This window comes from Microcaecilia unicolor, chromosome 6, assembly GCF_901765095.1.
Source record: "Microcaecilia unicolor chromosome 6, aMicUni1.1, whole genome shotgun sequence".
Taxonomy (NCBI): Eukaryota; Metazoa; Chordata; class Amphibia; order Gymnophiona; family Siphonopidae; genus Microcaecilia; species Microcaecilia unicolor.
The window spans coordinates 181,682,794-181,699,285 of NC_044036.1; the positions used below are offsets into that span (position 1 = coordinate 181,682,794).

Sequence of the window (16,492 nt, forward strand, 5' to 3'; positions counted from 1 at the left end):
GATGTACCGCTTTCATACGGAGGTGAGGCGCTGCCGATTTGAATGCAGGGGGCCCGGTGGTGGACAGAGGAGGGCTGTCGACAGAGCCGAGGGCAGGCAGGTGAGACCGGGGACTGCAGCACCGAGGGCCTGGGAGCAGGAGAAGGAGAGAGACCCCGGGCCCAGGGAATTTTCCCCCCCCCTGCCCCCCCCCCCCCCCTTGGTGGCCCTGGTACCCGGGGCAATGGAGGGTTAAGTGACTTGCCCAGGATCACAAGGAGCTGCAGTGGGAATCGAACCCTACCATTAGGCTACTCTCCTCCATTGATGCTGACGATATTAAAGAATGGAGATGGGGAAACAATAATGAGATGTGGGGACCATCAGCCTGGGACCTGCTGACCCCTGCCCTGAGACAGTCCTATCTAAACAGGGCAATTAAAATTGAAAGGGGTCAATATTCAGTGTGGTTTAAGCAGGCAAGAGAGGGTTCTGCCCATTTAAACCATGCTGAGCATGCCATCCGCTGATATCCAATGGCACTAAACCGGGCAGTGCTGATGAAATCAGCTCTGATTGTCCCGGCACAATCCAGGCAGTGCCAGGATGGACATGGAAGATAAGCAGGCACAGGCAATATTCAGTGCAGGTAATGGCATGATGACCTGGATATTCAATGCGGCTCCCAGCCAAGTCTCAGAATTGATCATCCACGTCTAATTTAGCTGGCAGTGATCAGCTTATAAAGAAACACTGGCCGCTACCAACTGAATAGTGACCTATGAAAGTTTAAGCACAAACGACGGTTATTTGATTTTATTTACCTTTCTTTCTCCTTCTTTCTGAAGTCCAAGAAACTTGTTATAACTCTGTTCTGTAGAAGGGAAAAGAAAAGAAGCAAGATTCAGAGATGAATTTATCACAGACAACACTTATATTGCATAGCTAGTGGCGCCTCCTGCTGGGAGAACATGGGAGGCGCAGTGACAACCTCAACCATACTCTATAATACTTCCTATTGAGAGGAACCTGACTAAAGCATTTACTGTACTGCTTTCTGCAATAGATGTGTGGTATTGTACACCCTACTCTGGGGTAAGTATAGCTTGTATCTTACATTTCATGGACGTCTCCTATTTTTTTGTTCTACATAAGGCCGAGGAAGTGCAGTGTACTGTGAAGAACACCAAGAATGGCAGATACATACCACGAAGCAGTCAGTACTACTCACCAGCTTCTCAGCTGCTGTATTCTCAATAAAACGGGACCCATGGCCGGGATTCCCTTCACATGTCACTGTGATCCCTGTGAGCAGAAAGGAAGGGATATTCTTTCATGGAAGAGAAGAGGTTGTGCAGTGATTTTCAGAAGAAGGAGAGCAGCACTGGTTATCTTAGGCTCAGTTTCAGGAAAAACCTAGCTGACCAATTTAAGCCTGCTGAAATAACCAACTAAACTTCTTTCCCTGACTCATCTCTGCCCCCTAGTGGCCATATGTACTAATGTTTGGGTCAATATTTACACAGTCACTGTTTCTTTTAAACATATACCCGGATATTCCACATCAGGTACCAGCTGACTGCTGCTGCTGTGCTGGCTGGGCATTAAGCAGTATTCTTCAAGCTTAGGTTGCAACCTGCTTGGCACATATCTGCAAGGGGTGGGGGGGGGGGACGAGCAAGGCAGGTCGCACACTTGAGCACATAACTTACACTTGAGCGCATAACTTATTAGTATATTATAAGTTTAAAATGCAACATTTATGCATTAACATTTTCGTCTTTTACACTTTATTCTATAACCGAATCTGGGAGTCCAGATTAGGGGAAACCTTTATAGAATTGCCCCTAAGGACCAACTTCTATATATGACACCTAAAAAAATTTGGCGCTGAACAAAAATGCGCTTAGCGCTGTTCTACAAACTTCACCTAAAGTTTGGTGCAGTTTATAGAATACGTAACTAAAATTTAGGCACATCCATTTACACCAACTAAAACCTGGTGTAAATATCTGTGCATTAATTTTAGGAACGCCCATGACCCGCTCATGCTCCTCCTAGAGTCCCTATGAAGAAAGACTAAGGAGGCTAGGGCTTTTCAGCTTGGAAAAGAGACGGCTGAGGGGAGACATGATAGAGGTATATAAAATAATGAGTGGAGTGGAACAGGTGGATGTGAAGCGTCTGTTCACGCTTTCTAAAAATACTAGGTCTAGGGGGCATGCGATGAAACTACAGTGTAGTAAATTTAAAACAAATCAGAGAAAATTTTTCTTCACCCAATGCATAATTAAACTCTGAAATTCGTTGCCGGAGAATGTGGTGAAGGCGGTTAGCTTGGCAGAGTTTAAAAGGGGGTTGGACAGTTTCCTAAAGGACAAGTCCATAAACCACTACTAAATGGACTTGGGAAAAATCCAAAATTCCAGGAATAACATGTATAGAATGTTTGTACGTTTGGGAAGCTTGCCAGGTGCCCTTGGCCTGGATTGGCCGCTGTCGTGGACAGGACGCTGGGCTCGATGGACCCTTGGTCTTTTCCCAGTGTGGCATTACTTATGTACTTATGTATGGTCATACCCCTTTTGAGATCCGCTCGGTAGAATTTACATGCATCACTTTATACAATATGCTTAGCAAGTAATGCGCATAAATTCTAATTAGTGCCAATTAGTGCCGAAAAATGCTTGTTAGTAGCCAATTATTGGCGTCAATTAGCTCATTGTCAATTAAGTTACATGTGCAATTTGGTCATGCAGCCAAAATTGCATGCACTACTTTAGTTGCCATACACAGAATGCGCAGGTAAATGTCTAACCTGCTTTGAAAATCCACTCACACACTCCTCCTGTCTGCGTATCTCATCACTGAGCTTTGGTTAGCTAAAAGCAGACTATCTAGCTTATTTTCGAAAGGGAAGGACGCCCATCTTCCGACACAAATTGGGAGATGGGTGTCCTTCTCCCGAGGTCGCCCAAATTGGCATAATCGAAAGCCGATTTTTTTGCGTCCTCAACTGCTTTCTGTCGTGGGGACGACCAAAGTTCACGGGGGCGTGTCGGAAGTGTACCGAAGGCGGGACGGGGACGTGGTTAAGAGATGGGCGTCCTCGGCCAATAATGGAAAAAAGAAGGGCATCCCTTTTATTTTTCACGACCAAGCCTCGAAAAGGTGCCCAAACTGACCAGATGACCACCAGAGGGAATCGGGGATGACCTCCCTTTACTCCCCCCCCCCAGTGGTCACCAACCCCCTCCCACCCTAAAAAAAAAATGTTTAAACATTTTTTCCAGCCTCAAATGTCATACCCAGCTCCATCACAGCGGTATGCAGGTCCCTAGAGCAGTTTTTAGTGGGTGCAGTGCACTTCAGGCAGGTGGACCCAGGCCCATCCCCCCCCCCACCTGTTACACTTGTGGTGGTAAATGTGAGCCCTCCAAAACCCACCCGAAACCCACTGTACCCACATATAGGTGCCCCCCTTCCCCCTTCATCCCTAAGGGCTATGGTAGTGGTGTACAGTTGTGGGGAGTGGGTTTTAGAGGGGGGTTGGGGGGGCTCAGCACCCTAGGTAAGGGAGCTATGCACCTGGGAGCAATTTGTGAAGTCCACTGCAGTGCCCCCTAGGTTGCCCGGTTGGTGTCCTGGCATGTGAGGAGGACCAGTGCACTACGAATGCTGGCTCCTCCCACAACCAAAGGGCTTGGATTTGGTCGTTTTTGAGATGGGCGTCCTCAGTTTCCATTATGGCTGAAAACCGGGGACAACCATCTCTAAGGTCGACCATCTCAACATTTTGGTCGACCATCTCTAAGGTCAACCTAAATGTTGAGATTTGGGCGTCCCCAACTGTATTATCAAAACGAAAGATGGACGTCCATCTTGTTTCGATAATACGGGTTTTCCCGCCCCTTCGCTGGAACGTCCTTAGAGATGGACGTCCCCGTTCTATTATGCCCCTCCACGTGTTTTCCATCAAACCATGCCAGTCTAATAATAAAGAGTAACATCTTGGCATGTCACAGTCTGCCATGACGCCAGTTCCACAGATCCAGGAATCTATGTCCCAACAGACCCAGATTTAGGCAGGCAACCCAGGTAACTGCTTAGGGTGCTGGATATTGAAGGTGCAAAATAAACCAAACCATTCTGCTTCCTTTAAGCTTCAAGTTAGATTGATATACCACCCAAGGGATGTCCTTCCTCAGCTCTTCTCATGGCTCTCCAATTTTTGGGATCTTTGAATCCCTCCCTCCTCCCCTAAGTTCTCTGGAATCTGATGTCTGGTCTTGCCTATGGACACCAAAACTTTAATCCAACCATATCCCAAATACCAAGGTTTACCTCTCACCAGCCTCTGATATTTATGGAGGGGAGGTGACCGGATGTTGGAGCACTGAGGAAATCCCAAGGAGAAGGTTTTGGATCGCCTCAAACACCAACTCAGAGTGACCCTGTCCACTCTTCCCCTACAGTACACCCACCTGCAACTTTACATTACATTCTTCTCATTGAGCTAGCATTAAGTGTTCACAATTAAAGTTAGATGCATAAATGAGGACTTAGGCTAGTATTCTGTAACGGCAGTTGTGCACACAACTGCTGTTATAGAATTCATGCTTAACTTACATCATCCTGGAACCTACATTTCAGCGACCTTTTGAGAATTTACCCAATTTATTTATTTATTTAGAAGATTTTTGCTCACACCTTTTTCAGTAGTAGCTCAAGGTGAGTTACATTCAGGTACTCTGGATATTTCTCTGTCCCAGGAGGGCTCACAATCTAAGTTTGTACCTGAGGCAATGGAGGGTTAAGTGACTTGCCCAAGATCACAAGGAGTAGCAGTGGGATTTGAACCAGGCACCTCTGGATTGCAAGACCGGTGCTCTAACCACTAGGTCACTCCTCCATTGTGGATATCCTGAAAACCTGACAGGTCTCCCATGAGAGGTTTGGAAACCTCTGCTCTCAATCCATTTACCAGGTGTCACCCTTAACACCAAATACATCGAACCCTTCACCCTGGGGTTGTGAACAATCCCAGGGATTGGAAGAACCAATACAGGATTGAAACTAGCAGAGCACAGTACTGCCACTGAGTCAACAGTGTGGTCCATATTCTAATCACTACTCATCATTCAGTAATGGATAAAAGTCTTATACCACTCTTGTGCATATAAGATTAAATATTGTGCTTAAAGCATACTTTCTCTCTCAGGATGAATACAGAACTGCCCAGATGAGAGAGAGGCCCCAGAGCCCAGCCAAGGGAGGTGTCAGAGTCTTACTTACACCAGGGGCACCTTTCACCATAGAAGACAGTAAAGTTATCCGTAGGGTTGGCCAGCCCTGGAAGAGAGAAGGGGTTACATCAGATCAGGCAGTCAGTAGTGTAGTACTCTGGAAGAGGGAGGGCAGGAGAGGGGTTAGGGAGAAATCAAAACTAAAAGGATGTATAAAGACACAAAGCAAGTGAAATAAAGCGCAGACTACTGAGTGTAGAAAATAATGGGCCAGACAGTCCTGGCCCAGAACTTCATCTATCTGCCAAGGACCCACTGCAAGCTGTGGAGCTGATACCACACACGGATTCTCCAATGACCTGTCAACGCTGTCTGGAGGCAAGAAGGAAGCCCTTTGACAAAACATTTCTGAAAAAAACCTGAGCACAAGTCACTGGACAACCCAATACGCACATGTGCAATTATATATGCACAGTTGCTTCCAAGAAAAACTTTATAAAACTTGTTTTCTGCATAACTGTCAAAACAACCAATTTCAATAAAATTCAAGATACATCATCCTGAATAAGTTTGTAATAAGCCTACACTCACACCAACCTCCTCACCACCTAGTGATTATCGTTATTATAGGCGCAGACGCCATTTTGCTTTAAACATAAACGGTTACCATGGTTTTCAGTCAGAAAGATCTGATCCTTATTAAAAATTTGCATCCGGAGAAAGTTATGGTTTTCATAGGCTGGTGCAAGAGTTTTCAGAAAAGAGGGTAACAACTGATCGCAAGTCAGGAAATGGCAGTGCCCAATCAGTTCGCACTGAAGAAAACATCGAGACAGTTGAAGAACTTGTGCTGAATCTAGAGGTTACACCTAAAACTCACAAATCCATTCGTCAGATTAGTAGAGCAACTGGCATTTCTCATCATCCACTGTAATCTTGACCTACAATGTCTTAAGCAGATGTGAGTGCAACAGCTAACCGAGAACAACCGCATGGCTCGTATGACGCGGTCCAAGCAACTCCTTCGCAAGCAGTGGTGTGCTGGAGCAGGCTCTCACAGGCTCTCGAGAGCTGTTTGTTAAGTTTTTAAGAATTTTGGGAGCCGGTTCTCCATGGCTACTTTAACAAATGGATCCCAAAATGTGGGCTTGGGCCCCTCCTGAATTCTCTTTTACTTTGCTGGCGAGAGAGAGCCCCCTGTTAACAATTTACCAGCACACCCCTGTTCGCAAGCCTCTCCCACAAGCTGTTGATTTCATTTGGTTTACAGATGAGAAAATTTTCATGGTTGAGCCATCCACCCAAAATGACTGATTTTACGCACAAAATGCAGTGAAGAAGCACGATATTGCTGCCAATCGTCTTCTGCATACTCGATCAACATTCAGCAAATCAGTCGCGGTCTCCGTTGGGAGTGTCCAAAATCGGATGCACAGAGCTCTTCTTCATTGATCCAGGTACAAAGATTAATGGTGAGTACTATTGTGAAGTTTTACTAACACAGAAACTGCTACCGGACATTCGGCATATCACTGACAACGTTTACGTATTTCAGCAAGGCAGAGCACCTGCTCATCGTGCTCATGAAACCATCCAGCTGCTGCAGATAGCGACTACAGATTTCATTTCAGTCCAGACCTGAACCCTGTTGAACACAGGATTTGGGGTCTTATACAGCAGCACGTTTATGACAGGTTGATTTGTGACAGTGAAACCCTCAAGTGCATCTGGCTGAGGAGTGGGCCAACTTGAGTCAGGATGTCACTGATACTGCAGTGAATTAGTGGAGAAAAAGACTCCAATCAGGGGTTAAGTATGTATTTTTTGTTTCTGAGCACTTGAAACAATTTATTAGTCAGAAAAAGGTCTTATAATTTGTGTTAGAGCTAAGTAGATCTGATTAGTCTTAAAATGAGATAATTAAGAAAATAGCGATCTATACTGTTAAGCCTTTCTTTAATTTTACTTTATTTTTGAATGATATGTGAAACTTGACTCCTGAGTACTGATGCTCTTGCCCCCATATTTTGGGGTCTAATACAAGTTGATTAAGACTGTTTTCTTGTTTAACATTCCATTTGGGAAATTTCCTGTAATTTGTTTAAACTGTTTTGCTTTTTCAAGAATATATTCTTGTAAATATATGAAACTGATAAATAAAGAAATTAAAAAAAAAAAAGAAAAAGACTCCAATCGTGTGTGCATGCCAACGGGGGCCGTTTTAGGCTTATTGCAAATTTCAGGATCAGAATGACATCTCCCAAATCTTATTGAAACTGGTCAAATTTTGACAGAGTTATGTAGAAAACAAGCTTTGTATAGTTCTGTTTTTATTTTTTTTTAAACATAGTGGGACCAATATTCAGATGGCAGTGGGCAGCATGTTTGCTTTCGCCAGGATATTCAATGCTGGGCTTATTTTGGCTGCTAAAAAGTTAACCAGCTATGCCGATATTCAGCGCTAACCGGTTAACTTTTTAGTGGTCAAAGACAGGCCTACTATTTAAGCAGCCTATTTTGACCGCTCAACATAGCTGCTTTGATGCTGAGTAACCATGCCTAACCAGCTATGTCTCACAATATAACCTGTTAGCGGTTAACTGGGATATTCAGCGGGAGATAACCGGTTATCTCCTGCTGAATATCCATGGTTAGGAGCTTAAACCCTATTTAACCTGCCTGGAGCCGTTCCTGCCAGTTAACTAGTTCTGAATACTGGAGGAATGTGTGTATGATTAGATAGATAGATAGATAGATAGATAGATAGATAGATAGATAGATAGATAGATAGATAGATAGATAGATAGATAGATAGATAGATAGACAGACATATACAATTTAACATATCTATATTGCTGTGAAAAAGATTTGTAAATCCCTAAGTATAAGCATGAGAATTATAATTCCCTTTTTTTAATTGAACCCAGTCTTTCCTTATGGAACAGAAAGGGTATAAATTAAATAATTCCTGGTTTAAATTCGCTGACCACCACAGGCTGAATGTAAGCCGGATATTCAAAGCTAAGGCAAATATGGAATATCTGGGTCAGTCACCAACCGGGAATTCTTGAGGGTTCCAACCAATATCCAATGACAGCACCCACATAAGTAAGCGGGCAAAGATAGGACTGCTTTTTGTTCAGTCACATCTTCCCGCTTAGTTATGTGGGCGACAGCACTGAATATGGCCAGCACCCACATAACTACCGGTTCCTCTCCGACTCCTTGCCCGTCCCTCTCTAAACACTATTGCCACAGTCATACCCAATATTCAGCAGCACTGCACGGTTAACTGCTGCTGAATATCTGGGGACGACTTACTGAGTGGGGTTGAAGCAGGCGTGAGCTTCTCCTGCCCACTTACACTCCACTGAATATAGACTCCTTCCACATTTATTGAGACACAGTGTACAAAGCAAAAGCAATAAGATTAATTCAGAATCTGTGTGTGAAACAGTAAGTGAAGCCCTAGTTCCCTTACGAACAATGCTTTAAAAAGTGGGTGATGAGTAAATCGGCCATCACTGAGTCTGGGAATCATGTCATAAAGTCTAAACGTCTTGAAGGAATGGATCCTCAGGAGCTTAGTCAAGATCGGGAGGCGGGGCTGGTGATTGGGAGGCAGGGATAGTGCTGGACAGACTTGTATGGTCTGTGCCAGAGCCAGTGGTTGGGAGGCAGGGCTGGTGGTTGGGAGGTGAGGATAGTGCTGGGCAGACTTATACGGTCTATGCCAGAGCCAGTGGTTGGGAGGAGGGGCTGGTGGTTGGGAGGTGAGGATAGTGCTGGGCAGACTTATACAGTCTGTGCCAGAGCCGGTGGTTGGGAGGAGGGGCTGGTGGTTGGGAGGCGGGGATAGTGCTGGGCAGACTTATACGGTCTATGCCCTGAAGAGCACAGATACAAATCAAAGTAGGGTATACACAAAAGGCAGCAAATATAAGTTATCTTGTTGGGCAGACTGGATGGACCGTGCAGGTCTTTTTCTGCCGTCATCTACTATGTTACTATGTTACTATGTAAAAGGATCAAAAGTTTGGTTTTCATTATAAGAGTCCCTGGGAATTCATCCTGCTACAACCAAGACATTTCGGTGAGTCTACCAAAAGAGTAGTTGATACTTTTCTAACAGGACATGGTTACAAGATGATTCTTAAACATTTGGGGCTTCATCCGTTCACTGTCAGGAAGAGTGTACAAATTAAAACAGTTGATCATCCTGCTAAAACCACCCTAACAGCAAATCTGAAAAAGTCACAAAAAAATCCCAGGCTAATATCTAAAGATGTGCTCTCACTGTGGCTGATGCAAAGGTTCAAATGACAACCATCAGGAAAAACTACTGAATGGGAATAGTTTTCATGGGAGGATAAGCTGGGAAGAAAGAGCTGCTATCCTGCCTCAGAACCCATAATCCTTCTGGAACAGTTGTGTCACAACAACAAAACACCATCTCGCAAAGTACAAACCATCCCAACTTTCAAGTCTAGTGATAGAGGCATGATGTTGTTGGGGCTGCTTGACATCACCAATGGAACCATACAATTCTGCTTTATATCAAAAAAGTCTAAGAGAGAATGTCAGTCCATTCATCTGCGAGTTGAAAGTGGGCCTTGCAGCATGACAACAACCCTAACATACAAATAAATCTGCAACAGAAAGGCCAAAGAATAGACTCTGTGTTCTGCACTAACCACATCAAAGTCCCAACCTAAAACCTATTGAGATGTTGTGGCAAGACCTGTTCATGCAACAAAGTCCTCAAATATTATGGAACTGAAACAGTTCTGGACCGAAGAATGTGCCAAAACTCCCCAGGGGAGATGTGAGAGCCTGATCAGCAGCTACAGGCACTAGTTAGCTGCTGTTCAAAGAGAAGCCACCAGTTATTGAATGAAAGGTTCACATGCTTTTTCACACAAAGATATTTATTGCTGACTTTTTTATACAAAAAATGTCTCTTATTTATTCAGTAGGGTTATCTTTCACTCATAAAATGGTTATGATTGATATCTAATTGTGTTTTTGAGTATAAACAGGGCTAAAATACAGACCATCCTACAGTAACATAGTAGATGATGGCACATAAAGACCTGCATGGTCCATCCAGTCTACCCAATAAGATGCATGTATGGCAATATAGCATATATATATAACATAGCCGGACTGAGCCCAAAGTAATTGAGCTTAAATGTTTTCTATGCCCCTGCCCTCCTCCTACTCTCTGCCATCTCCCTGCTCTCCCCCCCCTCAACCTCTAACTCAAAATACAAATACTTTACTTGCAAGAATCTCCAACCCCACACATGTGTGCACACTGAGCATACATAGCATGCTATCAGCAGCAGTGGCCCAGGAACATTGCCACCAACTGCCAAGCCGGGTAGGAGTTCTGGCTGCCGGAGAAAGGTCTTCAGCTGGCAGGGCTTGGGGATCCCTACGCCACTGCTGGGTGGGCCCAGATGATTTGCCAACTCTTTCTCAGCATTCCATCTGCCAAAGACTAAATGCAATGCCAACTCCTATCCCTCACACCAAAGACATTATCACCCTAGGAGCAAATGCAAACAGGTTACCTTCATCCAGAGCAAAGCCTATGTTCAGATTCTGGAACTCAGGTCGTTTAACGAACAATTCCATCCCGTTACAACCCCCAATCTCCTCGTCTGTCCTCAAAAAAAAAAAAAAAAAGGAGAAGCAAGGTCAGGACAGTGCAACAGCCCATCCCAGCAGCACTATGTTTAGTCAGAATTATATTAATTTATTTTAATTATTAAAAGACTTTTTAAAAACACTTTCCCATCCAGACAAGGATGCCCAAAACAATGTTTAAGCTACACAGAACAAGTGAAAATAAAAACCCCACAAGGAAATAAAAAATAACTAAACACATTGGGGTTGATATTCAAAATGATTTAACCAGTTAGAAACAGCTCCTGTCTGGTTAAATCACTTGTTCAGGGCTAACCACTCATATTCAGCGGTACTTAACCAGACAGTGCCGCTGAATAGACCAGTTAGCACCCAACTTGAAACTGGCTATTTGGGGAGCGTACCAGGGGCAGAAAGCACCAGGAGCCTTCGAAAACGGGACACAGTTCTTTTTATTTAAAAGCAAATTGCCAATGTGAACCCAACACGGGCCGTGTTTCGGTGCACAGCGCCTGCGTCAGCGGTCAAATATGATCTAGTATGAAATGAATACTGTATATGCATCAAACCAACACCTTCTTCATGAAAATGAAGCTGACAAAATTCCATCCACTTTGATAAGTGGTTATTTAGCGCTTTGAGAGCAAAGAACATCCCTTCTTGGTTGAATCAAGGAACAATTGGCAATTTGCTTATAAATAAAAAGAACTGTGTCCCGTTTTCAAAGGCTCCTGGTGCTTTTTGCTCTATTTTGGACTTTGTTCTGTACTTTGGACCCTCTCTGTGTTGTGGCAGAAGGGGCAGAGTAAGCACTTCGCTGATTAAGTACTGATATTCAACACTTTACTACTATTCATTCTATAGCGCTACTAGAGGTACGCATTGCTGTACACATTATATCCAAGTACTTTCTCTGTCCCTAGTAGGCTCACAATCTAAGGGCCCAGTTTACTAAGGCACGTTAGCATTTTTAATGCGCCTACAATTAGCGCGTGCTAACCGTGTAGGCACCTATAGGGATATTGTAGGCACGTACACGGTTAACGCACGTTAAAAACATTAACACGCCTACAACGCGGCTTAGTAAACAGGGCCCTATGTATTTTACCTGTGGCAATGGAGGGTTAAGTGACTTGTCCAGGGTCACAAGGAAGTGCAGTGGGAATCAAACCCAGTTCCCCAGGTTCTCAGCCCTTTACACTAACCATTAGGCTATTCCTCCACTCTACTTAACCAGCCAAGGTAAGGGCATAAAGGTCAGTCCTATCCTTCTGCAGTGCCCCATAGCCGGGTAAGTGCTAATTATTGCACTTACCCAGCTATGTTTCACTGCTCCTATACACTCAGAAATTCAATACCAGAGCCCCAACGTGGCCCAGTATTGAATTTCCGGGGATAACGCCGGCAGCTGTCAGCAAAATGCTTATCACTGTTGGCTGAATATCAGGCCCAACGTTTTTCATATCCACAGCAAAACACTCCTTCCTGAACAGTTATGTTATCAGAGTCTTATAACCCACCAAATCTCCAAAAGGAGTTCAAGGTGAGGTAACAAACGAATTAAACTGAAACATAAATCAGGATATAACAAACAAACAATACATTATTTAAAAAAAGACAATATATATCAATTATTTAAATTAGAAAAAAAGATGTTTTTATGCCTTTCCGAAACACAAAAAGGTTTGTTATAGAACATTTGTACTGGTAAACTATTCCACAGACGAGTAGCAGAAAAAAAAAAGTTAGAGAATAATGCTTTAAAGACAATAAACTTTACAGATGACGTGCCAAAAGCAAGAAATTACAAGATCTTCATGAAGTAAATGTTTTTTAAATCTTAAAACCATCCAAAATATCTACAGAACAGGTACCATATAAACATTTAAAAACAAGACATAATACTTTGAAGTGAATTCTACTTCGAACTAGTAACCAATGTAACTTGGCCAATAGAGGAGAAACACTCTCAAATTTTGAACAATGAAAAATAATTTTAGTTGGTGAATTTTGAATCGAATCATCTGAAGTTTAGACAATTGTTTAACTGTTAAGTCTCCCAAACACAAAGAATTACCATAATAATGAGAGAGATTTGCATGCAGTGGAGGCAGTGCATGCAAATAGCTCTCACGAATATTCATTGTGGATATCCCGAAAACCTGACTGGCTGGGGTGCCTCCAGGACCAGGTTTGGGAACCACTGCAGTACAAACTACACCTGGGCAATTACAACAGTTGTAGGGCTGGTGCAAGTGCTCCTGCCTTAAACGCAAGTGTATTTTCAGCCCTTACACTCACTGGGCCGATATCAATCAGTGTTTTGTGACCACCACCACCGTTATCCCTGGAAATTCAATGCCTGGCCATGTGATATTCAGCACTTAACCAGCTACGGGTTACCAAATGAAGACGGGAGTGATTTTTATGCAGTCCTATTTTATTTATTTATTTAGATTTTGCTCACACCTTTTTCAGTAGTAGCTCAAGGTGAGTTACATTCAGGTACTCTGGATATTTCTCTGTCCCAGGAGGGTTCACAATCTAGGTTTGTACCTGAGGCAATGGAGGGTTAAGTGACTTGCCCAAGATCACAAGGAGCAGCAGCGGGATTTGAACCGGCCACCTCTGGATTGCAAGACAGGTGCTGTAACCACTAGGCCACTCCTCCTATTTATGTGGTTACCTTAGTCGGTTAAGTGCTGAATAGCGTTACTGAAATGGCCGAGTGTTGACTTCGTTCCTGGAACGCCTCCAAAACAGCAGGTTTCAGCTTGTGCACCGGCCAAACATTCTCAGTGGCACTATCCAGTTACGTACCGCTAAACATGCTTGGTTAACACCGGCCAGGTGCTTTAAACAGCCAGGAGTCATTTTAGTTTTTAAAGATCAGGTCCATATTCTATAAAGAAAGTATTCACCTTGTTCTCTTTATAGACTTGGCTTAAAATAGGAACCATTACCAGCGCCTGTAGTAAGCCGCCCATTATAGAATTTCCCTCGAAAAATTGCAATTCTATAAAACAAGTCCCAACATTTAGAATAATGTTACGCATATGACTGTGCGGAGATGCCAAATTTTCACCTCAGCGCTGCTCTGTAAACAAATACACGACTAACTTAGTGCCTATTTGCAAAGGGGATACAAACACATGGAGGGACCCGCACTTTCACACATACCTTACAGAATACTGTAAAGTACAAACATGCATCTTCAGCATTCGGGCGCCTGCATTTACATCAGTTCTATGGCTGGTATTAACTGGTTGTGCCTAAATACCGTGTATGTATCTACACTACTACTCAATAAAGGAAAACAGGCTTCCATCAGGCGCCCTTTAACCTTTAGATTCTACAAAGTTGAGCGGGCAAATTTGGGTGCACAAGTTATGGAATAGCACCAGATGCCTGTTTAACTTAATTGTTAAATTAGGCGCCAATTGGCATTAAGTTCCAAAAATAGCCCTTAAGTGGTGCTGATTGGCGGTAATTTGAATTCTAACTGCACTTAGGTACTATTCTTAAACATAGGGTCCAGTATTCGACCGCCGGCATTAACCCAGATATTCAATGCCGGGCCGTTTCTGGCGACCGGCACTGAATATCCGGGGGGTATTTTAACTGCTAAAAAGTTAACTGGTTAAGCCAATATTCAGCACTAACCGGTTAACTTTTTAGCGGTTAAAGTTAGGCCCGTTATTTATGCAGCCTATTTTAACCACTGAACATTGTCAATGAAGCAAACGTGATATAGCCGGTTAGCGGCTAACCAGTTATCTCCTGCTGAATATCCATGGTTAAGCGCTCATATGCTATTTAACCGGTCAGCGGCTGTGTCTGACTGGTTAGATGGCTTGGAATATCAGAAGGATAGCGACTAAATGCTGTACTGCGCGGCTACAAAGGGCTGTGCCCATGGGGGGGGTCAGGGGTGTCTTGCAGCTGCGCATGTAAGTTACAGAATACTATCTCTTACACAAGCAACTGCCAACTTCAGGCGACAGCGTTTACACCAGCTTTTCACACAGCGTAAGTGCTTGCGCCTAAAGCAGGGCCGCCGAGAGGGGGGGCAGGGGGGACAAAATTCCTCGGGCCCGGGCCTCCAAGGGGGGCCCAGCACCGCAGTCCCACCCGCCCTCCGTCGTTGACCATCTGCCACCGGGCCAGGCCCCCTGCATTGAAATCACAGCGCCTCTCACCTCCGTGTGAAAGTGCTGCAGGCAGCAGATCGCATCACTTCGGGCCTTCTTCCCTCCTGTGTCCCGCCCTCGTCTGACGTAACTTCCGCAAGGGCAGGACACAGGGAGGGAAGAAGGCCCGAAGGGAAGCGATCTGCTGCCCTGCTGCCTGCAGCGCTTTCACACGGAGGTGAAAGGCGCTGTGATTTCAATGCAGGGGGCCCAACCTGGTGGCGGACGGAGGGGGGGAGCGGTGGCGGCGGCTGCAGGGGCGGCCTTGCCCCGGGCCCGGCCCAGTGTCTCGGTGGCCCTGGCCTAAAGTTAGGCCTGCTGTTCCACACTTAGCACCCATAGGGTTGATATTCAGCATTTTGCTAACTGCCGACAGCACTAAATCCAGAATAATGCCAGGTCACTACCAGGCATTGCCACTGAATTCCTGGGTTTCTGGTACTGGCTAACATACAGCCAATTAAGTACAATATTCAGCACTTAACCGGCTATGGATTACTGCATAATGATCAGACCGACTTATGCAGTCTTATTTATGCGCTAAACCTAGCTGGTTAAGTTCTGAATATCAGCAATTAACTGGCCAAGTGCTGACTCCATTCCCAGAATGCCCTCAATATAGCTGGTTTTGTGTTTAGCGCTAACCAGTTATTGTCAGTTATGGTTTGGGAAAGTATGCAAGTGCATTCTCCTTATTAAAGGGGCTACACTGGCTTCCTGTGTACTCAAGATTACAATTTAAGCTAGCGTGTGAGGTATAAATTGTTGTATGGTGATGGCTCTGGTAATTTAATTATTTGATTTTCCTTCAACTTTTTTTTCCTTGGCTAGGTCAGAACGTAGTTTGAAATTAAATTATCTGTCTTTTAAGGGTATTTGAAAGAAATCCATGCTAGAGCTATCCTTTTCATATCAGAGAGTGAAGCTTTGGAACAGACTGCCTTTGGAAATTCAGAGAATATCATATTATTCTTTTGAATAATGCTCAAGTTAATCTTGTTTGATGTGAAGGATGTTTTATAGAGATGATGAGAGTTGTACTTTAGTTTAAGTCTACAGATGTTTTTTATTGTAATTCTCCTGAATGAAGGAATTATTGTTTGTAACCCGCTTAGAATCTTTTTTTGAACTTAGCGGACTATAAGACCACATAGCACTGCTTGTGGCACTAAAAAAATGACCGGTTACCCGCAAACAGGGGATTTAACCGGCCAGAAGATGTTTTTGGCCAGTTAAATCGCGTTGAATATCAACCCCAGTGGCGTAGCTACGTGGGGCCTGGGCCCCCATAGATTTCGTCCTGGACCCCCCTCCCGACGACCCTCTCGACCCCCCCCGCCGCCTACCTTCGCTTTTGCTGGCGGGGGACCCCAATCCCCGCTAGCCGACGTCCTCTTCGTCCTGCAGTCAAAAAAAGTGTTTGTT

The 16,492-nt window shown here is 44.3% G+C and overlaps 1 protein-coding gene across 11 annotated transcripts in view; it reads right to left on the reverse strand.

Moving 5' to 3' along the window:
- ACY1 (aminoacylase 1) overlaps nt 1-16,492 on the reverse strand; it is a 74,623-nt gene that overhangs the window by 22,822 nt on the left and 35,309 nt on the right. For all 11 annotated transcript variants that reach the window (XM_030205860.1, XM_030205861.1, XM_030205865.1 and 8 more), the window contains 4 exons: nt 10,802-10,891; nt 5,275-5,331; nt 1,211-1,284; nt 804-853 (listed from right to left, as the gene is read on the reverse strand). In XM_030205860.1, the coding sequence (XP_030061720.1) occupies nt 804-853; nt 1,211-1,284; nt 5,275-5,331; nt 10,802-10,891 (271 nt within the window). The remainder of the gene's footprint in view (nt 1-803; nt 854-1,210; nt 1,285-5,274; nt 5,332-10,801; nt 10,892-16,492) is intronic.